This window comes from Coptis chinensis, chromosome 5 (assembly GCF_015680905.1).
Source record: "Coptis chinensis isolate HL-2020 chromosome 5, ASM1568090v1, whole genome shotgun sequence".
Lineage (NCBI taxonomy): Eukaryota > Viridiplantae > Streptophyta > Magnoliopsida > Ranunculales > Ranunculaceae > Coptis > Coptis chinensis.
This window is the reverse complement of record NC_141460.1, coordinates 96,311,311-96,333,820: the sequence shown is the minus strand read 5'-3', so window position 1 is coordinate 96,333,820 and position 22,510 is coordinate 96,311,311. Positions and strand designations below refer to the sequence as shown.

The 22,510-nt window shown below is 37.2% G+C and overlaps 3 protein-coding genes across 6 annotated transcripts; 1 reads left to right on the top strand and 2 right to left on the bottom strand.

Moving 5' to 3' along the window:
• Positions 1 to 2,155: 2,155 nt before the first annotated feature.
• LOC147500556 (thymidylate kinase-like) lies at positions 2,156 to 10,766 on the bottom strand. 3 transcript variants are annotated; one of them, XM_086562157.1, is made up of 6 exons: positions 10,573 to 10,726; positions 10,249 to 10,381; positions 9,811 to 9,922; positions 9,674 to 9,733; positions 3,004 to 3,108; positions 2,156 to 2,502 (listed from the first exon to the last, which is right to left on the bottom strand). In XM_086562157.1, exons 2-6 carry the CDS (start codon positions 10,290 to 10,292, stop codon positions 2,386 to 2,388), a joined length of 438 nt encoding a protein of 145 aa, XP_086418283.1. In that variant the 5' UTR covers positions 10,293 to 10,381; positions 10,573 to 10,726; the 3' UTR covers positions 2,156 to 2,385. The 3 variants fall into 3 exon arrangements, with proteins under 3 accessions (XP_086418283.1, XP_086418285.1, XP_086418284.1); XM_086562159.1 differs by lacking the exons at positions 10,249 to 10,381; positions 10,573 to 10,726 and adding an exon at positions 10,736 to 10,766; XM_086562158.1 differs by lacking the exon at positions 10,249 to 10,381 and having other exon boundaries at positions 10,573 to 10,707.
• Positions 10,767 to 13,748: 2,982 nt separating this feature from the next.
• Positions 13,749 to 15,423, bottom strand: LOC147500555 (uncharacterized). 2 transcript variants are annotated; one of them, XM_086562156.1, is made up of 4 exons: positions 15,149 to 15,423; positions 14,960 to 15,031; positions 14,222 to 14,345; positions 13,749 to 14,142 (listed from the first exon to the last, which is right to left on the bottom strand). In XM_086562156.1, exons 1-4 carry the CDS (start codon positions 15,326 to 15,328, stop codon positions 14,099 to 14,101), a joined length of 420 nt encoding a protein of 139 aa, XP_086418282.1. In that variant the 5' UTR covers positions 15,329 to 15,423; the 3' UTR covers positions 13,749 to 14,098. The 2 variants fall into 2 exon arrangements, with proteins under 2 accessions (XP_086418282.1, XP_086418281.1); XM_086562155.1 differs by having other exon boundaries at positions 14,232 to 14,345; positions 15,149 to 15,382.
• A 1,713-nt stretch (positions 15,424 to 17,136) lies between these two features.
• LOC147500554 (uncharacterized) lies at positions 17,137 to 22,284 on the top strand. Its single transcript, XM_086562160.1, has 9 exons — positions 17,137 to 17,660; positions 17,783 to 17,791; positions 19,263 to 19,313; positions 19,488 to 19,604; positions 20,157 to 20,309; positions 20,738 to 20,814; positions 21,223 to 21,299; positions 21,375 to 21,507; positions 21,588 to 22,284. The coding sequence occupies exons 1-9, from the start codon at positions 17,279 to 17,281 to the stop codon at positions 21,741 to 21,743; spliced, it is 1,155 nt and encodes a 384-aa protein (XP_086418286.1). The 5' UTR covers positions 17,137 to 17,278; the 3' UTR covers positions 21,744 to 22,284.
• The last annotated feature ends 226 nt before the right edge of the window (positions 22,285 to 22,510 follow it).

The window sequence follows — 22,510 nt, the reverse complement described above, 5'->3', positions numbered from 1 at the left end:
TCTTAAGCTTACATAAATCTTTACCAAGAAAAAGAGTATTCAATATTATTAGAATATGTCAGTATTATAATATGTCCAATATGGAAAGTCCCATGTTTCTATAAGTGTGGACATCCATATTTAGTAGTTTCTATTATCATGTTTTAGGTTAGTATAAGTATGTAACTCTGGGTAGAGAACAATCTCTCTCAGACTCTCTCAGACTCTAAACTCCAACCCTAATAAATCTCTAGTCTTCTTTGGTTTTCTTCTTGGTGTCTTTAATATATCAATATCACAACTCTCCTAGCATCACCACTAACACAGAATATAACACAGGTATCGAGGCGAGGTTCGGTGGTATCTTGGAGAGGAAACCTCTCAAGAAAAAAAAAATCAAAATCAGTTTGTTTTAATTTTCAGTATAGTATTCAAGTCAAGTTTCAAGAAGAAGAAGGATTTCTCACAAGAAGAAGTTCTTATATCTCAATTCAAGTTTCAATTTTTTTTCTCTGGCGGTTTACTGTTCACCGGCACTGTTCATGGTTACTATTCACGGTTTACTGTTCACAATTACTATTCATGGTTACTATTCACAGTTTACTGTTTACGGTTACTATTCATGGTTACTGTTCACCAACGCTGTTCGTGGTTACTATTCACGGTACTATTCATCGTCATGTTAAAGTAAGTTTTTGAGATTTCGCTAGTGTTTAAAGTTTGTTTGAAGAATGATAGGAGAGAGATCCGAAGTTTCTCAGTATTGGTTTCTTAGTATTGTTTAAACACAAGAATTGGTATTGATGCCGTCTTACGTCCGGTTTCTAAACATGATCAAGTTGTTTGTTTGAAGTATTATAGGGGCACATGACCTCTATCTCACGAGGAATTATTCTTTCCATTTTCCACTGTTCCAGAAGTTCGCAAATCGTAAAAGCGTGACCCACCCTCCACCCTCTATCGTGAGTTTTGTTTGATGCATGTTCTATTAGAATTTTTTTGTGAATTAGAGTATGAAGTATTGTTTTTTGAAGTGGGTATTGGTTGGTTGTATAAAGTTGGTATTTAGTTTTCTTCCGGTTTCAAGTTCAAGTCGGAATAGACAAGCCTTTGTATTTTTCATGAACGCTTATATATTCCCACACTTGAGAGGGGAATAGGGGAGATATGAAGACATTCAAGAAGTATATGAGGGAAGGAGAATATGGAGACGTATGAGGAAGAGTACTCATGTCTCCATATTCCAACAAGCCTTGACGAACTCTTCATGACAAGGCAATCCACTATTCGATCTTGATGATGACATCCCCTCTGCGCATCTTTCAAGATTCGTAGCAATCGAGCCTAAACCGCACGTATGTTTCAGTGTAGCGATCAAGCCTCAAACTGCAAAGTATGTTTTGAGTAGCGATCAAGCCTCAACCGTGCGTTATGTTTCGTGAGTACCCATAATAGTATTTTGTTGACATTAACGGTGATATTGATAGTAGCGCCCAAGAAGCACATCACATCAAGTCACTGTTATTGTTTTCAATTTATATTATGACACCCATAACAACGAATGAAGTGAGTAGTAGCCAAGCAAAGACGCCACTACACCGGTGTTTATGATTTCGGTTTGGATCGAGGTACACCTTCAAGATTCGAGGTTAGGTCATTGCCTACACCGGTTCAACTCGAACGCCTCAACAGTTGTTCGAGTTCTTCAACCGAAGACAGCTTCTATCGCGAAAGGGGAGCAGTATTCTTATCTTTTGTTTTTTTGTAATCCAAGTTGTAATTTGCATAGTTTGCGTAATTACAGCTTTGAGGGGGAGTATTAGAATATGTCAGTATTATAATATGTCCAATATGGAAAGTCCCATGTTTCTATAAGTGTGGACATCCATATTTAGTAGTTTCTATTATCATCTTTTAGGTTAGTATAAGTATGTAACTCTGGGTAGAGAACAATCTCTCTCAGACTCTAAACTCCAACCCTAATAAATCTCTAGTCTTCTTTAGTCTTCTTCTTGGTGTCTTTAATATATCAATATCACAACTCTCCTAGCATCACCACTAACACAGAATTTAACAAATATAAATTACTTCAGCAATGCTATAGAAGTGACGACATGCAGTACTCTTTTTGAAGATATTAACTTTGTCAGTCCTTAACGCAACACACATGGCCTCAATAAAAATTGGAACTTCTACAGATCCACTATTTATTCAAACATCTAACTACAAAAATCCCTCGGTCCATTCTCATATAACGCAACATGCTTCCAAAGATCACAACAATCTGAATTTTGTTTTCACAAACAAAGCAAGTAACTCCACTGCATCGCCCGTTAATTGCATGTTATCAAGTATGCTGTGTTCCACAATACTCACTGGGATTCTCCTGATCCATTAGATGAAAATTTACTTTAACCACAGCTGGGAGAGGGGTTTCCCATTACGGCATGCAGTGACACAGTCAAGCACCAGCTCCCTCACCTGTTTTTCCACATCTTCCATCGGAAGGCAGGCATCAATAATCTGCACCAGCAAAAGGCAAACAGTCACCAAAGGAAATACTCCACACAATACAAAAAATACACGTTTGGGGAATGACCTTGAAAAAGAGAATAAGGGGTTTGAATTGTCAGAATACACGTACGAAGAAGATAGAGGGAAGAAAAACTAATTGTAGGGGTACCTTCTCTCAGTGTCTATACTTTCAGCACAAACACCATGTACTTGGTTAGTCTTGGTATTCATAAAGCACTCTGACAAGACAACACCGTAACAATTTTTGCAACGAGGGCAGGCACGTAACACTGTTTGTATGGAATTTTTTTCCAGTGAATCTTCTCCTTATCCTTCCAATTTAACTATCTTTTTATCCAACCCAGTTTCTTGCCTAACCATATTCTTTTTGTCCACATCAGTCGAAGCTCTTATCCTCTATTACAGATCTCCCCAGTCATTTCTCTTTAATCAAAATATATTGTATCCTAACGCTTTCTTAATATGCTTACTCCAAATATACTGGCTTACCTGCCACGTATCATCACGGAGAATCTGGTAATGTTGGGAAACGTTTTGTTGAAACTCAAGCTGCTCGTATTTCTCAACTCCATAACCTCCTCTATCTGCTGCTTTCTGAAACAATTCAGAAAAAAAACATAATAATATATCATATCTCATAAAGCAAAAGGCACCAAGAATGAATCATGTATGGAGAAGTATCAAGTCACAATGATATGTATATTTGGGTTGTGGTGCTTTACTAATTACTGCTATTGACTATACTGAAAGAACCACTGGACATAAGTACAAAGTGTTATATGCAGATAAAAGAAAACAATAGAAGACAAGGACAGAATAACAGGTAATAACCAAGGCACGGATTAGGCTGTCTTTAAGGAAAGATTTCGCCCCTTCCAATGGTGCAAAAGGCAATGATGGCGTCTTCCTCCGCGAGATTCAATGGTTAACAGCAGTCTAACTTTGCACTAGAATAGACTACCCTCTAGAACAGCAATATAACTCTCTCTGGCGGCTGACAGGAAGAAGAGAAGAAGAATATGGGTGTGTTACTGTTTTGTGAAGTGGGATGATGGGTTTATAATAATCACGATTTACGTTTACGTCTCTCTCTTTTTTCGGGGTTCAAAACGCTGGTTTATGGAGGCAAAGCCGGCCGGGGGACGATTTACGGCTCTCTACTCGAAGTTCTATCTCTCTCCTCAGATATGATCCCCCATGAGACGGCGGTGTTTATATAGAGGTGTGATCCGGTTACCGATGGGAGAAGGAAACCTCACAAAGTCGGTTTCACAAAACCAACTTGGGTAGTAGAACTCTAGCAAACCCGAACTTGTTTGCGACACCAAAAACCGGTTTAGGGAATAGGTAAACCACTACCCACTAGACAACCAGCCCAAGCCCAAGCCCAAGCCCACGGTCTTGGCGGGGCGCTTTGGTGGCTTTGGGTGAGTCCTCCCTCCTAACACAAAAGCTTTTGTACCTTTAAGGGCACGCCTTATGTTAGAGGTTCACCTCAAATACCTCACTACCTAGTGGTGGTTCACCAATGTGGGACTAAACAACACCTGAAGTGTTTTGAAATACACTTGGAGATTCCAACAATCCCCACTATTTCAAAATACTAATAGTCCCCCACTATTTTGGAATAGGATATTACAAAAGAAATGGGTTAACGAAATGCCGGAGAGAATCGAAAAACAATGCATAAGATCTTGGTGCTTTTCGGGCTTGAACCGTCGTAGGGTAACATGTCTTACAATACGTGAAAGTGGTGGATTAAAAATCTTTGAACCAACATTCCTCTTGTAGTAAAATAGAGGACATGCACCCACATTGCTCCTTCATTATATGCCCTACTTCGGTGTTGCGCTTTTTGGCCACTTTGCATGCTCCCCTCGTGTTATGTGAATGCTTCTGAGAGTACTTGCACAATACTCATAAGAACCGACCCAGTTCTACATTCACGTAGGTGGATATCCATCAAGTGTACATAGCGATTAAATACACTATCTCATAAAATAATGGACTATGGATTCCATTAAGAGTAAAATAACTCATCCTTTTTCTCATTGCTATTCAAGTTATACAAAGTATACAATAATGCTATCTAGTCATAGGGTGGGGCGCCTCAAAGAAAGACGATAGCATACCGTAGAGCGGCGAGGTGACTTGTTTTTCCCTTTGAACCTACTTCATGGGATCTCCAATCACATAGGTGGGGTTCCCGTCGTCGCCTCTCTATCTAAGGCAAAAGTCCCATCCCCTCGACGTATCAACCACTTGTCTCCCGTTAAGTGGTTTTGTCGGAGGATCGGCCAAATTTAACTCGACCTCACATAATCTAGAGCCACAACTCCAGATTCCAAAGAAATGCTTTATAGACCGTAGTCTCGCATCGAATATGCCCGCTTTTCCCATTATACAATTTGCTTTTTGCCTTTGCTATCATACCGACAAATCCAATGCATGGGTACACCGAGGCGGTTTTGTACCAATAGGAAGATCGCGCCAAGAGGTTTCTAAGCCACTCGACCTCGAAGACTTGCTTTATCTAAAAGCAATAAGCTCGGACTCCATGGTTGACGAGCTATCAAGGTCTGCTTAGAAGATTTCCAAGCGATTTGACTCCACCTAGGGTGAAAATATAACCACTAGTGGACTTGATATCATGAGAATCGGATATCCGGTTTTGCATCACAATAACCTCTATCACGGTGGAGTTTGTCTAAACCGTATGCCGTAATTCATTGTTCTCTCTCCGAGTACTTGGCTAGTCTCTCTCTAGGCACTCCAATGTTCCCTGCTGGGACAATGAGTGTATCTGCTTAGCACGCTAACTGCATAAGCAATGTCGTGTCTAGTGCAATTCATCAAGTACATGAGACTACCAATAATTTGGGCATATCTAGATCGAAGTACACCATGTTGAGCATTTTTCCGAAGTTCACTATTTGCCTCATAAGGTGTCGAACCGCGGGCTTACTATCATAAAAGTTAAACTTCTTCAAAAACTTATCAACATAATGCTCTTGTGAAAGCGTATAGCCATCATCAAGTTTTCTCGATGATTTTGATTCCAAGAATCACATCGACTTCTCCCAAATCCTTCATTTCAAATTGGGAGGATAAAACATCTTGGTGTTTCTCACAACATCAAGGCTAGGACTCATGATTAACATGTCATCCATATATGAGACAGATAATCACATATGTATTCACATTAAAAGATTTAAAGTAAATACATTTATCGGCATCATTTATGTGATATCTATTAGACATCATGACATCTGTCAAACTTTTCATGCCATTGTTTTGGCGCTTTGTTTCAACCCATATAAAGACTTAACTAACTTGCATACCTTATGCTCATTCCCTAAGACTATATCATACACTTTCGTGATCATATATATTTTTTTCATCAAGATCACCATTCAAAATGCGGTTTTACATCCATTTGATGAATAAATAAATTATGAATAGCGACTAGAGCCATTAGAACTCTTATAGAAGAAATCCTAGTTTCAGGAGCATAAGTATCAAAATAGTCAATGCCTTTTTTCCTCCGAGAATCCCTTGACTACAAGTCTAGCCTTGTATTTCTCAATGGAACCATCTAGTTTCAATTTCTTTTTGAAGATCCACTTGTAACGCATTATAGGTTTTTAGCCCGGAGGTAGATCAACTATCTCCCATGTGTGATTAGCTATAATCGAATCTAGTTCTCGAGTGTATAGCATCCTTCCGTAGAAAGGAGCATCTCGAGAACCGATTGCCTCATTATCGTCCACGGGATCATCATCAAGAAGAAATGTGTAAAAGTCATCACCAAAATTGGTGGATTTTCTTTCTCTTTTACTCTTCCGAATTTCTTGTTCGAAATTTCGGGGATCTGGCATTGATTGTTGTTCACTAGGAGCTACCAACCTCTCAATGCCAATTTTCAAAGGAAATAAATTCTCAAAGAAATCAGCATTTTTACTCTCTATAATAGTGTTAGCATCGACAAGGTTATTATCAGATTTTACTACTAAAAATCTATATGCGGCACTATTATGAGCATAACCAATGAACATACAATCAACAGTTTCTAGGTCCCAATTTTTCTCTTTTTAGGTTAGTTCACAAGAACCTTAGCAAGACACCCCCACATTTTCAAGTATGTCGGGTAGGTACATGACCTTTCCATAACTTCATATGGTGTCTTATTCCCCTGTTTTCTTGTTGGGTATCCTATTCGTATATGGCAAGCGGATAGGATTGCTTCCCCAACAAGTTCAGTGGAAAGCTCGAACTTACAAGCATTCATTCATCATCTCTTTTAGTGTTACTTTTTCCGTTCGGCTACTCCATTAGACTTCGAGAGTATGGTGGAGTAGTCTCATGAATAATGCCACTCTTGTCACAAAAATCCCTGGAAGGGGTTAGACTCATATTCTCCACCCTATCGGACCGAAGTCTCTTAATCTTACTGATTAAAATTTGGTTTTCAACTTGACTTTGTACTTGAAAACATCTCACCTGCCTCATGCTTGTGTCTAAGTAAATATACCATGGTGTACCTAGAGAAGTCATCTATGAATGTAATATAATAAAACTTCCCCCTAGACATGGTACTTCCGAATTCACCCAAATCCATTATGAATAAAAGAGTTAGTAATCCAGGTTTTATCTCTAGACCACGCGGTTCTACGGGGTTTCTTAATTGGCTTTAGTCTCAAACATATCTCACATTTATCATTAGAAAAATCGAAAATATTAGACAATAAACCACATGCTTTCATCCTTTTCATATCTTGAACATTCACATGTCCTAGTCTACCATGCCATATATTAAAAGAGTCAAGCAAATAAAGGTAGCGATTCATTCTTATTAATAATAATGTTGTCAAGTACATTCAACATGAAAAGACCACTGTTATTACAATAACCTTTACCAACAAAACCCCGTTTCTTTGTCGGAACAAACTTATCACTCTCAAAAGTCACCTTGGCGCCCGACTTTTCCCAAGGAGGGACGAAATCGGTCGGACGAATCCCAGGAACATGAAGAACATTACTAAGTGAAAGGGTTTTCCCCGAAGTTAACCGGAAAGAACCTTGCTGTTCCCTCAACAGAACGGACCTAGAGTCACCCATATAGACCTTTTCATCTTTCACTAGTATGTAGTCGAGAGAACTTCAACATCACCACCGGATGTGGCGGGTGGCACCGGAATCTAGTACCCAGTTCCTCTTCCCGGTTGGCTATGAACACTTGTGACACTCTGGCAACAATATCATCTCCCTCACTAGATTAGCATTGGGAGGATCATCGGTGTCTTTCTTGTGTCCATGCGCCGAAAAGCCCTATGTCGGGTTTTACCCACAAACATAACAATTTCCATTGCCGTTACCACTCCTTTTAAAAGAAGTGCCCTTGACCTTGAAATTCTTATTTTTGTTGGACTTCCTTCTTAGAGGTTTTGTTAGATTTCTTTGGGATTACCTTCAATGATATTGGCTTTAGAATGAAATTCCTTAGACAACACCTCATCCCCGAAGTCTTGTTCTTTTCCTCTATGTGAATGTGAATGATCACATCCTCAAGAGTCATCTCTACGCTTTATGCTTCATACTATTTTTATAGTGTTTCCAAGACTTCGGGGAGTTTCTCAATCAAACATCCAAAGAACAAAGGATTCGGGTAAATTAATACCCCCGGTTTTCAAATCATTAATCGACATGAAAATCATGGATTTGAGGCGCTTACATCTCTATCCTCTCTCATATGGAACTTTAGAAAATTCCCATAGCATATTTAAAAGTACCAAAGATCCTCTATTATGTATTTCTTGTTCAAACTCTCCCATATATCATGTGCATTCTTATTTGAACAATAAATATCAAAAATCTCATTGGACAAGGTACTTTCAAAATAGCATGGCGACATACCTTATTCCCATTGAGCCAAGCGACTTGATTTCTTTCGAAATCATTAGAACCCTCCACGGGTCTTTGTCGATTGAGATACTTTGCATAGTTGAGTACATCAAGGGTCGTGAACACCCTTTCTCTCCATCTCTTGAAGTGTGAACCGTTGAAGGATTCAATCTTTGACACATTAGGTAAATTCGCGAGCATTCATAGAGGTGCAACATCTCTCATAGAGCGAAGTTACTTCCATGACTCGAGTGGTTTCTTTGATCGGTGGTGTCAAACGGTGTAGACATCTTGATTCTTTCCTTAAGATTGTTGTATGCGGATAAAAGAAAACAATAGAAGACAAGGACGAATAACGGTGTAATAACCAAAGGCGCGGATTAAGTCAGTCGCTTAGGAAAGATTTCGCCCCTTCCAATGGTGCGAGAAAGGCAACGGTGGCGTCTTCCTCACGAGGATTCAATGGTTAACAGCAGTCTAACTTTGCACTAGAATAGACTACCCTCTAGAACAGCAATATAACTCTCTCTGGTGGCTGACAGGAAGAAGAGAAGAAGAATATGGGTGTGTTACTGTTTTGTGAAGTGGGATGATGGGTTTATAATAATCACGATTTCTGTTTCTGTCTCTCTTTCTGGTTTATGGAGACAAAGAACTTCGAAGTTCTATCTCTCTCTCCTCAGATATGATCCCCCATGGATACGCCAGTGTTTATATAGAGGTGTGATCCGGTTACCAGATGGGAGAAGGAAACCTCACAAAGTCGGTTTCAGACAACCAGCCCACGACACGGCTCGGTGCGGGGCGGGCGGGCGCGCGCGTGTGGCTTTGGATGAGTCCTCCCTCCTAACACAAAAGCTTTTGTACCCTAAGGGCACGCCCTTATGTTAGAGGTTCACCTCAAATACCTCACTACCTAGTGGTGGTTCACCAATGTGGGACTAAACAACACACAAGTGTTTTGAAATACACTTGGAGATTCCAACACAAAGTACAAACTGCTTCTCCTTTGCATCAGTGTTTAAATGGCTATCACGCCTTTCTTCATAAAGCTCTTACCACGGAACCTCTGCACAGTGGCTTTTTACCTTCTAAATAAATGTAACTAATCAGCTCAACAGGGTTTTCCTTTGAGCTATTTTTAGTGAAGGTGGATCAAGACTTGGAAGTTCAATTACTAGTCTCCCTATACAGTCAGAGACTATAAGTACACTGTACACTAGTAAAGCATTGCAAATAGCAGAGTAACCAGCATTACCTCCGGAGGTATGTCAAGGTACAGTACTAAATCTGGAGCCAGCAACCCAATTTCTGGAGCCTGCAAGATAAGTCATTCTTCAATAGCAGTATACATAAGAAGTTCCAGGTAAATACCATTTCAAGGGATATCCTCACTTTGCACCAATCAATATTAAGTCCTTTTGCTGACGAGAAAGCAACGCCAGAATAAGAATAACGATCAACAATAAGAGTGGTTCCACTTTTTAGCTTACTTTCCATCAGTGACCTGCAGAAATAAGTATTTTCAAGTTGTCAACAAAGTGCTAATGCATTATATTTTTATAAAGCAGTTGTAATAATTTCATGGAAAAATTTGGGTCCTTAGAAATGAACTTAATATACTAGAAAGAAACTCAATATCAATCTATGTGCAAAAAGGAAAATAAAACAAACGATCATCCAACTATGATTTGTTTGCAAGATAAGATGATATCATTTCCCCAACACCCGTCTTTCTGTCAGGAAACCGCCATGACTCAACTGAAAATCCTAGCCCCTCTAAAAAAGAGAGTAATCTATTACACTGTGAGGTCTTCCCACTACGGTCCAAACCTTCTAAAACAACCAAGGCACCCTTTGGTTATCAATCTGACCATCTTCCATTCGAATTTGAGTAGAATAAGTCTTCTTTGCAAAGTTCAACTGGAACTTTGAGGGTCTGGTAGCTTTAGTAGTTCCAAATATTCTAGAAATAAAAGAAATCTTTCAGAGACAATAGTTTCAATAGCAATTCGACAGCGGACTGCCTCTCAAATAATTGGAACTAAAGCAAGAAATTTTTAAAAAAAAATTGACAATGTGATTTTGGAAAGTTGTAAGTCATATTCTACAAGCTTCTAAGAAATGACATTGTCAGGCATCAAATATGAAACATACTGTGAATGTCATGATTAGAGTGCATTATCCCAGTTAAATGAAATCCATTAGATAAATCTTGTAGTTGAGTTCAATCCCGACTGCATTGTTATTAAGAAGAGAAAAGCTAATACATAAATGCATACATGGGAGTGTAAACGAAAAAAGAGGTGAGTCTACTCACAAAGGCTTTGCAATTGTAAAACATCTTGTATGTGTGACATGTGTCATATCATTTTCTGCAATACTAACAACCATAAAATTCACAAATACGCTAAGGGGGTGTTTGTTTTTTAGTTTTTGTAAGTGCTTACTACTTATATTCACATTGTAAGTGGTGGACCACTTTTTTTTGGGTGTTTGTTTTTCAGCTACTTATAAGTGGTAGACCCTTTTTATGGTATATAACTCCATAGTCACAAATTCGGAATTCGGCATCAATTCGACAAAGAAGAAATCGTTAATTCGTACAAATTCGTTAAAAAAATCAGAAAAAATCGGGAAAGCCATAAATAATTAAAACATAAAATAGTATGCAGTGTGTGATTGTGCATCATGTCAGGATTACTTCGAGCATATATCAAATTCAAATTTTATAAATATATATGTAAAGTCTTGTTATATTTTACGATATCCTCCAAATAATTGTAATTTAGAAAGTAAATATATTTAAAAAAAATTAATAGAAATCTATCCATCATCAAAAAAATCGTTAAAATCGCTAAAAATCGATAAACATCGAGAATTCAGAGACTTTTACCGTTTTTATTGTTTATTCGTTTTGAAATTCGGTAATCTGTCCATTCGGAGACTTTTTACGTTTTTTTGAAAAAATCGGAGATTTTTGTGACTGTTATAAGTGCCAAAAGTGTAAGTAGCAAAACTTGACTTACAGAAACTTGTAAGTAGCAAGCACTTATAAGTGGCAAAAAACAAACACCCCCTAAGTCACTAATGCAGTATTTTTGTACTTTAAGGGCAAATTTTCTGTTTGTGATGGAAAATTGGGATTTTCAGAAAAATGTTGAAATTTAAACGTGCAAATATTTCGTAAATTTCGGTAAAATATTTTCCGGGTAAATACTTTTCTGTTGGATGACTGGGATCAGATATATTGTCTAAGTTGACATTCTAGAATGAGGGATTGCTAGCGTCCTACCTCTTAAAGGGGGTAGGACCATCCTAACCCACTAACTGACAAAAAATAGTAACTTGGTAATGTTTCGACCTTGTGTAGTGTTTTCAAAGGAATTAATAAAAAATTAGAAAGATGTCAGCAGCACAATTAGCAAAAGAGAATGATCACTTGAACAACAAAACGAAATTGAATAAGCACCCAAAAATGGTAAACTGGAAAATAAACGAAATTGAACAAAATACCAACACACTACCAGTTTAAACTCATTAAGTTTAACAAATTTATTCATGGAAATAGAGTTTGTTTGAACTGAATTAACCATCAATCGATTGGGGGTTGATGTTCTCCGCCGAAAAAGATAATCCAGGTCGTTATTGGCAATGGCTAAAATAACCCAAGTATAAATCCAAAGTGCACTAACCCCATTATACCAATTAACTTCTCAATTCTCATCTATAAATTGTTTATGAGCTCTCATTGTTTAAGATTACGACGATGTTCCGGCGTAATCGGATGTAAACCGATTTGGCTGATGCCGATGGTGGAGGGTCATCACAAGTGGGGCAGTTTGAACTTTGGAGAAGAAGACGAGTTAACTCACTGATTTATTGTTTCTGATATGGTTTGAGAGTGTAACTTGTTCAATAAGTGTATAGGTCATTTCTGTTGTCTGTATGTGGGTTAGGATGGTCCTACCCCTTTAAGAGGTAGGACGCTAGCAATTCTCTTCTAGAATACAGGAAACAACTCAAAACTGGGATAAGTCTAAATGGGCATACCAATAAACAATAATGGCATGTTTTCATTGAGTTGTTAATTGATATCACTTAATTCACATGGCAGGATGTAAAAAAATTTACCTTCTGTGATACATTCATGATTCATGCATCATAACATCTTGTTTTGTTTCTACTTATTATAAAAGAAAAATTTAGATTAATCTTCATTCAATGGAAAATGGCTCCTATTAGAATACAGCATGCACAGACTGTTTGAGATATTAGAGAAACCAACTTGTTTTTATTATATAGGAAAGCACCAACCTGCCTCAGCAACATGAAGAGTGAATTTGGCATTACAATGACATGAAGAGTGAATTTGGCATTACAATGATAGATCTAGTGGTTGGCAAGGGGTGACAGTGGCTACCCAAAATTTTATATATTAGAAATAGTTAAAATGTTGTAAGAAAGGTAAGAAAATTTTGAATTTTTAAGAGTCTGCTACCACAAATAATTTTCCCTAAGTTTGAACGCCCCTTACAAGCCACCCCAAACTCATATTCGTGAAATTCTGTAGTACCTGACCATGTTTAGGTTATGTATAATTTGTGGTTCAGTATGGAGACTGTTTGGTCCTTCAGATTTGTCTGGTACTGTTCTTCATTTTTTTTTTTATCAATTCTCCAAATTAAATGAAAATAACATCAATTTTTCCAGAAAAGATGACCACAAATCAACCGAAAGATAATCTGGATTAGTAATTTCAAAATGACAACCAAACTTCAATTCAACATAATTTCAACATAATCTCCCTATAACTTGAAGTCCAACAAAAAAAAATAATTCAAAAACACTGCCACTAGATTGTGAAGATAGAGAGAAGATTGAAAGTATAAAAAGGAGAAAATTGTGAAGATGGTTCTTTAAATACCCAAATTCTATTTGTGGGTAATGCTTTGGTTTTTTGTTTTTTTAAATACACAAAAGAGAAAATGGTGGGAGTTAGAACTTAAAACGGAAAAAATGACAAATATTTACAGTGGTCGGTTGAGATCGGAATGGAGACGGTAGAGAAGAAGAAGCCATAGAGTGGGTGAAGAAGAAGGCTTCTGCAAGTTCTTGTTTTTTTAGCATGATTAAGTTGAACGAATATCGTTATCTTACCTTTCCAAAGAGATAATGTAATCTTTGTTATCGGGTCATTTTTGTTCTCCTTATTCATAAGTTGTGGCCCATATTCTGAAAATGTACTGCTGGCAGGTACATATTTTGAAAAGTCAAACTTCATAAAAAAAAATATATATAAATATATATACCATGAATTAAAACATACATTTTCCCCATGAAAAATAGTCCATGAGTCGTTAAGTTCTTCGTTTGTACTAGTAGAAGAAAATCCTTCCACTACTTTAATAAAAAAGAGACACTCGGTTGATATATGGTATACACTTTAGACTATATAATATATAGAATAACATAATGTTGATAGGCTTCATTTGTGCACTCTGAAATAGAACCAAGAACAATCACTTTCCTTGCTGATACCTTGTCCAGTTATATGAGTTTTTCTCACCAACTTTTGATGGTATGGAAAGGCTTCTTCATAAAGGTGAAGTAGACAGATCTTCTACTTAGTCCTCAGATTCCAAAGAGAAAACAGTTCGCATGGCAAGGAAGCAACAAAGCACTATCTTCCACTGCCATTGGCTGCCTGAATGGATTTAACTGAATCTGCAAAACACAGTGGTCATCACAACTAATTGGACTTGTGATCCTCTTCTACATTTGTAAAATTAGCAAATAAACATACATTTACATACAGGTATTGTAAGAGGACACCCCGTCACAGTGCTTATGCAAGACGCTGCCAAATGTGCAGCTTCTTCACAATAGTCACTAAATACTGCAGGCACATCCATTTCCTTTATTAGTTCCTGAAAATAATGATGCCGCAAAGTTAGGAATTTTGGCTTTAAGAATGTTGTGTTGATCTCTGAAATGGAAAGAAAAATAACTCATTTTATATTTCCTGAAATACACAGCACTTATATCAAAGAGCTCTCTAGTACTGATTGACTGTAAGTATATAAGAGAGGAGTTCTAAATGACGGCAGCCTTCTACTAGATTGTATGCTTCTTATAAGAAGTACTTCATTTCTCACAGCTAGCCGAAACAAAAGGTGGGCAAGTCTCAAACTAAAAGACACCACTAAAGCATATACCTAAGCGAGTTCTACAAACAACCTAGATCTTAATAAGACATGTTCCTCTCCCTTTAGGATAGTGCATTACAGTTTAACACGTCATGCTTTCAAGGTCCTTGTGTATTCCTTTATTGTTATAAATTTTGAATTACTCCAAGCCTCAAGGGTGGGTGAGGAGGAACATTCTTATAATTTTCTAGAAATGTACTTCTTTCCTATAGGGCCCATGCAGTTTGTCTTGAGTAGTATTCTCCCTTGCAAAATGAAAACCAGCCAATTCCAACTATAAACATTTATTCAAAAAAGGGAGGAGAAAGGAAATCAATTCCTTAATAAAGACGTACAATAGTCGGTAACCACGAAGAATAAGCAGCTAAACCGGCATTTGCAGCAAAAACAAAATGAGGCAAAGAATCCTGCAACAGAGAATGAACATCAGTGCAAAGTTTGTTTTTCTATAAAAGCACCGTATAATACAGCTTTTCAAATAAGTAGAAGAATTTGTTTGAACCACAGGGAGAGAGAGAGAGAACCTTCACAATATCTTTACATCTGTCATCGTAAAATCCTCGATGGAGCTTCAAAGTCACTGTAGAAATTTTATCATTTGAAGACACCTGGCTAGCTTTCCCACTTGCAGAGTTACTGGTGCAGCCACTCTCAAGGCAATGACAGTAGCTACATAGATCGATCTTCTCACCGTCCCTACTCATCCAAATGTGTGAAAATTATAAATGAATAGCAAAAAAGTTTTGTCATCAGTCAAGTAGATCTGAGCAAATAACAACAAATCTCAGTGTACGAAACACAGGGAACAGTGATGGTTTGGTTCACGAGATACACCTGGAATCAAGAGATATTGGACAAATCTCAACAGCCATCCTAGAAATGACGCTTTGGATATTGAGACCTGAACAAACTGCACTTCTCTCTCATAGTACTGCATTGGGTTTCCCATATAAATCATTAACTCGTCAAGAAGATCCTAAACATCACCGCCTAAAACTACTTCTTTGTATATGGATTTTGTTTCACCAGGATCTCCAACAGGCTTTGTAAAGTTTGATATCAATGTACGCAACAGATTTATAACAAAGTTAACAACTGAAGCATAACCTCCAATGAAAGAGTAAAGTCTTACCAAAATGAAATTCTCCGCATAAACCATATCAAAGAGTTGGTTATATTTTTTGTAAAGATAGCGTTTTGACGTGATGTGCAGAAGCATCACAGAATCTCTTATGATTTATAATATTAGGATCCCAGGAATCAAAGCAGCCACCACCTGAAGAAAATAATGGATTTGTCTCTTCTGAAGGAGATCCACTTCAACCCCAGAACTTGAGATTATTTCAAACAAATATGGATCAAGGGGAATATCTACCTACAACATGTTTTTAGCATTAAAAATGGGAATAACGAGGTATTAAAAAACAGATAATGGATGAGAAGAATCCAAAACTCACAACATATTCTAAAGGGAACCCTTCTTTCATTGTTATGTATAATTTCTTCAGGTCCTCAGTAAAGACAACAGCGGCAACCTGTTAAAAAAACCAATCCAACTGATTGTGACACGAAAAGTTCAAGGCTAAACCATATTATATATTGAAAAATCCAAAACTCCCTGGAAACCAACCACATCTTGTGCTATATTTGCACTACGTTGACAAAGTTTGTTTCTCTCTGATATAATCAAGAAACTCTATAGAAAACCACTGGATTACTGTCACACCCATTGCCTATCAAAACCAATAACCTGACGAAATTTTGTCAAAAGAAACCAAAATTTTACCTCAGAACAAAAGTTTATGAAGGAAATAAGTATATGGAAGCTTTGGACGGTAACGCCACCATCTCTTAGAAATCCAGAGTGCTCTACCGCCTTGAGTATCTGATGCCTTTTCTGCTACATGCTTACGGAGACTCTTCTCTACTTCTTGGATGTCAAAGTCAATTACATATTTTGCATCCAAAGAATCTACTTGCTCAGCCAACTTCTCACTCCTGAGAATTTCCTTCCATGCAAGAAACCTTTCGCGCCACGTTCCTTTACTCTCTTGATCTTCACCTGTTACCACAAATAGGAACATAAGCACAAAAATGCAGGTTTTTATACAATTGATTCCAGCAATATTGATGTTTAAGTTAACCAGGCATGGGGCAAACCATCTTTCCTTCAAATCAGGGATTCATTTTATAGCAAGAAAACCCATATTTGCCTTTTAAAAGATTAGAAAAATCAGGAACCAACCTGAAATACTCAAATCTTTTTAAGATTGTCCTTTTCCTCGGAACTTAATCTCCCATCACTGTTTATAATTTGTTCTATGTTCTGCTGAGAAGTCTCTGGATCATCATCCCATGCATCCTCCCCAACATAGGAAGTGTCCTGAATCATTTCCCCACCGGGTCCTTCCATAAACTTCTTCATTTTCAGACCCTTGGGCATTGTTTTCCTCCATATACTCTTCTTAAACCTGCAGTTAGATTGAAATTTGGTTTGGTTTGGTTAAAAAATTTGGTGTTTTATTAGTTTCTTTCCTAATGCTCTAAGTTCTTGTCTTATTAGTTAGCATTCAATCGGGCTTCGGGGGCTCCGGACCCATTGATAGCCCTAGTCAGTATATAATATATCGATATTTCTGTTACTCTTCATCACCATGGCTTCTCTTTACACCCTTCCTCAATTCCACTCTCCAACTCATTTCTCCAAACCAAAAACAAAACTTAAAAAACCCATAAAAATAAAATCTTTAAAAGGATGGAAAGAATATGATGAAGCAGTAAAGAAGAAAGACCTCGCTAGAGCACTTAAATTTTTAAAAACAACTCAAACTCAACAACAAGCCCAACAGACCCAACCTTCTTCTTCGGGTCTGTATATGGGAAATGAGGATGGGCTGAGTTTTTTGGGGACAGGGAGAGATTGGGAAGTGTTGGATGCTTGTTTGAATGCTGATGATATGAAGCTTGTTGGGAATGCTTATAAGTTTCTTCAGGATAGAGGCTTCTTGCCTAGCTTTGGAATAACAAGGAATATTGGTAAGAGTCTCTTTTTGTTTTTCTTCTGTTTTATGGTTTAAAGTTTGAAAATTTGAGTGCTAGTGTTGCAAAGATGATGTTGTTATGTTATGTATCTGGGCATTGGAGTCTGATGTGTGTAGTTATATGTGGTATGAAGTAGTATGTTTGCGACTTTGGTATCTTCATGCTTATGCACTGTTGTTTTGTTTACTCGTATCTATGTCCATGTTTGTCAAAAATGAGGAGAGAAGACTAAGAGTGTGGTTAGGGAGGTACTAGTGGGAAGGGAAAATAGGATGAGGAAGAGCTCTAGTTTTATTTATTTGTACAGTTATATGTTTAGAGAGATGTCAGTAGCGGATTGTTTCTACTTATTGTGGTATTGACAGTACTCATCTAGTCAGAGTATTCCTGCAAGATGCAGTCATGCATTCAATCCAACCATTTTCCTGGCATTGCTAGGGGAGGTCTACTATCGGATGAACATATTCTTTGTTCACAAGCTGCGAGACCAATGATTGCTATGTGAGTGTGGCCTCGTTGCGAAGACCATCATGAACTTATCGTTTCCTAAGTTACATTGACATGGATAGGTGTGTCCGTATCCGACACGGATAGGAAGTCTCTGACATGGCAAAATATTGAAAATTGAGGTAAATTCATAGCTAGTAAATTCGTGGACGGCAAAAATTCGATATAGCAATTATTCGCCTAAAATTCGAAATTTTCAACAATAATACTTTTAAATATTCGGTCCAATAAAACGCTAACGGTAAAAATACGATATACGTGTTTTAAACGGGTATAATACGAATTCGGCTATATATTTTACATTTAAAATTTTGATATATAAGTATATAACGTTTTTATTTTTATTTTTACAATTTTATTCATGAAAAAATAATACAAATGTCAAATATTTGGTTCTACTTACTATTACTAACACATTTATTTTTGGTTCCAACTAAGGCCCGGTTCAACCAATTCGCAAATTAAACCGTATCATTCAAAAATTTGCCAAATTATTCATTTTTTTCGTCAAATCTTATAATTCGTGAATAATTCGGCAATTATAAGTCTGGCCCAACCAATTCGCGAATTAAACCGTATCATTCAAAAATTCGCCGAATTATTCGTTTTATTCGCCAAACATTATAATTCGGCGAATTACTAGCTATGGGTAAATCATAGATAATATGTGTCCGACATGGACACGTGAATACGTATCCGACACGGATTTTTTTTCAAAAATATGGCGTGTGCATTTAACATAGGTCGTTTCAGACATCTCTGAACTGCCAAGTATCACGTTCTGTTCTGGCAAGATCCAGTTTCGTGGGTTTATAATCTCTTTGTTTCTATTGGTATACAACAGTCACTACTTGTTATTAGACACAGTTGAACCTCCATTTGAACTCTTTTGATAATAACATAGTTTGTTGAATTGTTCACATATCTGCTATTCCCTCCACGTCGATTGCTCTCTGGTTTATTGGAAATTTTTTATGCCTCTCATAAAAGCATGATAAGGTTTCCTTTGTTACATGTTGAATGTGGTTTGAGATCTAGCTCCCTTACCCATTTTTGTTTCTATTTCTTCTTCTTACTACCCCACTTAAGGATCAAGAGATATTACGCCCACAGCTTTGAAGTCTTCAACTGGTTTGGAAGGTGAATTTCATCTGTATGGTCTCTTGTAGCTAAAACATTCGTGGAAATTTTCCCGAACGGAACTAACACATGACACTGGATGCCATTCATATTAAAAATGCTACTCTATTCATATGATATCTCAAACTTCCTGCACTTGAGTGTCAATTAACATTTTGTATGTGGTTTTTGCAGCTTCTAAGCTTTCACCAAAGAATTGGGGTCTTTCTGGAAGCTCGAGTGCTGTTTTGGTTGCTTTCCTTGGAGGAACATCCTACCTTATATCTCAAGGAATAGATATAAGCATAGCTAGTAATTCGCCGAATTATTCACAAATTATTCGCGAATTATAAGGTTTGGCGAATAAAACGAATAATTCGGCGAATTTTTGAATGATACGGTTTAATTCACGAATTGGTTGGGCCAGACTTATAATTGCCGAATTATTCGCGAATTATTCACGAATTATAAGGTTTGGTGAATAAAATGAATAATTTGGCAAATTTTTGAATGATACGGTTTAATTTGCGAATTGGTTGGACCGGGCCTTAGTTGGAACCAAAAATAAATGTGTTAGTAATAGTAAGTAGAACCAAAACTTTGACATTTGTATTATTTTTTCATGAATAAAATTGTAAAAATAAAAATAAAAACGTTATATACTTATATATCAAAATTTTAAATGTAAAATATATAGCCGAATTTTAAAAGAATGCATTCGTATTATACCCGTTTAAAACACATATATCGTATTTTTACCGAGCGTTTTATTGGACCGAATATTTAAAAGTATTATTGTTGAAAATTTCGAATCTTAGGCGAATAATTACCGTATCGAACTTTTGTCATCCACGAATTTACTAGCTATGGATATAAGACCAAACATTGCCGCCGTACTGGGGCTAGCTTTTTTAGACTCTATTCTTCTTGGAGGTTCCTGCTTGGCCCAAATATCAAGTTATTGGCCTCCATATAGACGCAGGATTCTAGTTCATGAAGCAGGGCATCTTCTTACTGGTAAATATTTTACCTCTAATCAAGTACTTGTTGGATCTAGATTATGGGGTATGCATATATATTGTAACACGTGTAACCGGTTTGATTTACCATCAAATACAATGAATTTTGGTTCTGTGTACCTTGATGGATAGATACAAACATTTTCGAAGTTATGAAGCTACGCAATGTTTCATTAGTCTTACACTTATTTTTTTTAATTGATTTAACATGTATAATTATCTCAACCTTCGGTCAAGTATATATGCATTACTCATTCTGTCTGCTATGGGATTGAAACCTGAAAGTTTATTTATATAGTATATATCCTACTACATCCTCATTCGTTGTGTTTCTAGCTTTTTACCACAAGTTTAGGGCATCAAGGAGGAAATAACTTATATTTGCCTTTCCGTTCATGCATAACATACTTTTTGTTGAGTATGCAGCTTATCTTATGGGTTGCCCGATCCGAGGGGTGATATTAGATCCAATTGTTGCTATGCAAATGGGAATCCAAGGACAGGTAATCCAACTTCCCCTGTTGTATTTTTTTTTTCTTTGCCAATAATTCTTGTTCATCCAACCACAGAAAAGGATAGTCTTTTCTGTTCTTCAGGGACTAGAATCTGCATCTTTCTTCCAAAGCAATGTGTGTGAAAATATCTGTGGTGCCCTTTGTAATGGAAATGGAACTTGATTCCAATGGCTGTGGGCGTTGTGTACATTCTTTGGTCTTATTTTGAGATACTGCATGTAGACTATTGCAAGAATATTGTCGCCTTCATTCATTTGGAAATGCATGGAGTTAGTTTTAATCATGTTCCTAATTGGGTGTTGCGAACTTGTGGCTGCTCATTGTAGTGATTCTTTTGCTCGTTTTGGTCTCCAATCCATCCCTAATATCTACCAAGTTTAAATGTTTTTCCTACAGGCTGGAACTCAGTTTTGGGTTGAAAAATTGGAAAACGAGCTTGCAGAAGGCCGACTTAGCAGTGCTTCTTTTGACAGGTATTACACAAAGGAAAAAAGATTCACATTCTTGAAGTGAAAAATGGTAGCTGGGCCCTGATCAAATGTTGTCAGGTACTGCATGGTACTTTTTGCTGAAATCGCAGCAGAGGCTCTAGTTTATGGTGAGGCAGAGGGTGGAGAAAATGATGAGAATCTGTTTAGAAGTATCTGTCTTCTTTTACAACCCCCATTGCCTATTGCACAGGTATGAGTCCAATTAGCTAGTTGTTAGGTTTGTATAGACGTTAACAAGTTATAGACTTTGATAAGTTAATCTACATACAGATGTCAAATCAAGCAAGGTGGGCGGTACTACAGTCATATAACCTTCTCAAGTGGCATAGACATGTTCATTTGGCTGCGTTTAAAGCTCTAGAAAGTGGAGACAGTCTTAGTGCTGTTATCAGGAAGATTGAAGAAGCAATGCTAGAAAATAGATGAACTTGGAAAGGATAGATATTATTAGCTCTGGCAAATGAGAACAGCCGGGTACTGTTATTAGGAAGACCGAAGAAGCAAATACTGATGTACTTGGACAGGCATAAATCGGTTAGCCCAGTACAATATAGGTCACTGTGGAATTCCTCATACAATTGCATGAATTGGGATCAAACCGACACCATCTCAACTGTAGTAGGGACTAGGGAAATAGTGTATGCAGTTTTTTTTTTTTTTGGTAGTATGCAGTTCAAAATGGTAAACGTTTCAAATGCCAAGAATACCAAGTCATCTTACGAAGCACTGCACTACACATGGGATTCAGGTTATAGGTACTCGTGGAAGCTTGACTCCTAAGCAAACCCATGATCATTGCACACTTGAGAGTTTCACCACGATTCCCGGTTATATTGATCATTTCCACAAACAGTTTGGATATTCCGGAAGTTCTAAGTTGTAGCCATACCCAATGTAATCTCCAATAACTGGTGACAATGAAGGTCTTCAATTGTGATTTGTGAATAACATTTTACTGGTGTACTAACTTCTAATATCTGCTGCTTTTAATGTTGAGATTATCCCCATATAAAGTCAGTCTGCCAACAATTTGCTTATATAGTTATATGTCATAATCCATGAGTTCCTATAGTTTATCAGTAAATCATGGTTCCTATAGTTATATGTCAGTCTGCTGTAGCTTATATAGTTTATATAGTTATATCATAGTTTTAAATCATAGTACTAGTAAATCATAAATCATAGTGTTTGGG

Bases quoted from the DNA above. Each gene is read 5' to 3' on its own strand.
- LOC147500556 (XM_086562157.1), bottom strand. From the start codon at position 10,292: ATGGTCAGATTGATAACCAAAGGGTGCCTTGGTTGTTTTAGAAG. The intron at 9,923-10,248 runs GTTTGGACCGTA...TTATTTCTGCAG, and splicing joins TGCCTTGGTTGTTTTAGAAG to GTCACTGATGGAAAGTAAGC. The intron at 2,503-3,003 runs GTAAGCCAGTAT...TTGCTGGTGCAG, and splicing joins TCCGTGATGATACGTGGCAG to ATTATTGATGCCTGCCTTCC.
- LOC147500555 (XM_086562155.1), bottom strand. From the start codon at position 15,328: ATGAGTAGGGACGGTGAGAAGATCGATCTATGTAGCTACTGTCATTGC. The intron at 15,032-15,148 runs GTTCTCTCTCTC...TCTCTGTTGCAG, and splicing joins GATGTAAAGATATTGTGAAG to GATTCTTTGCCTCATTTTGT. The intron at 14,346-14,959 runs GTACGTCTTTAT...CATTATTTTCAG, and splicing joins CTTCGTGGTTACCGACTATT to GAACTAATAAAGGAAATGGA.
- LOC147500554 (XM_086562160.1), top strand. From the start codon at position 17,279: ATGGCTTCTCTTTACACCCTTCCTCAATTCCACTCTCCAACTCATTTC. The intron at 20,310-20,737 runs GTAAATATTTTA...TTGAGTATGCAG, and splicing joins AGCAGGGCATCTTCTTACTG to CTTATCTTATGGGTTGCCCG. The intron at 20,815-21,222 runs GTAATCCAACTT...TTTTTCCTACAG, and splicing joins AAATGGGAATCCAAGGACAG to GCTGGAACTCAGTTTTGGGT.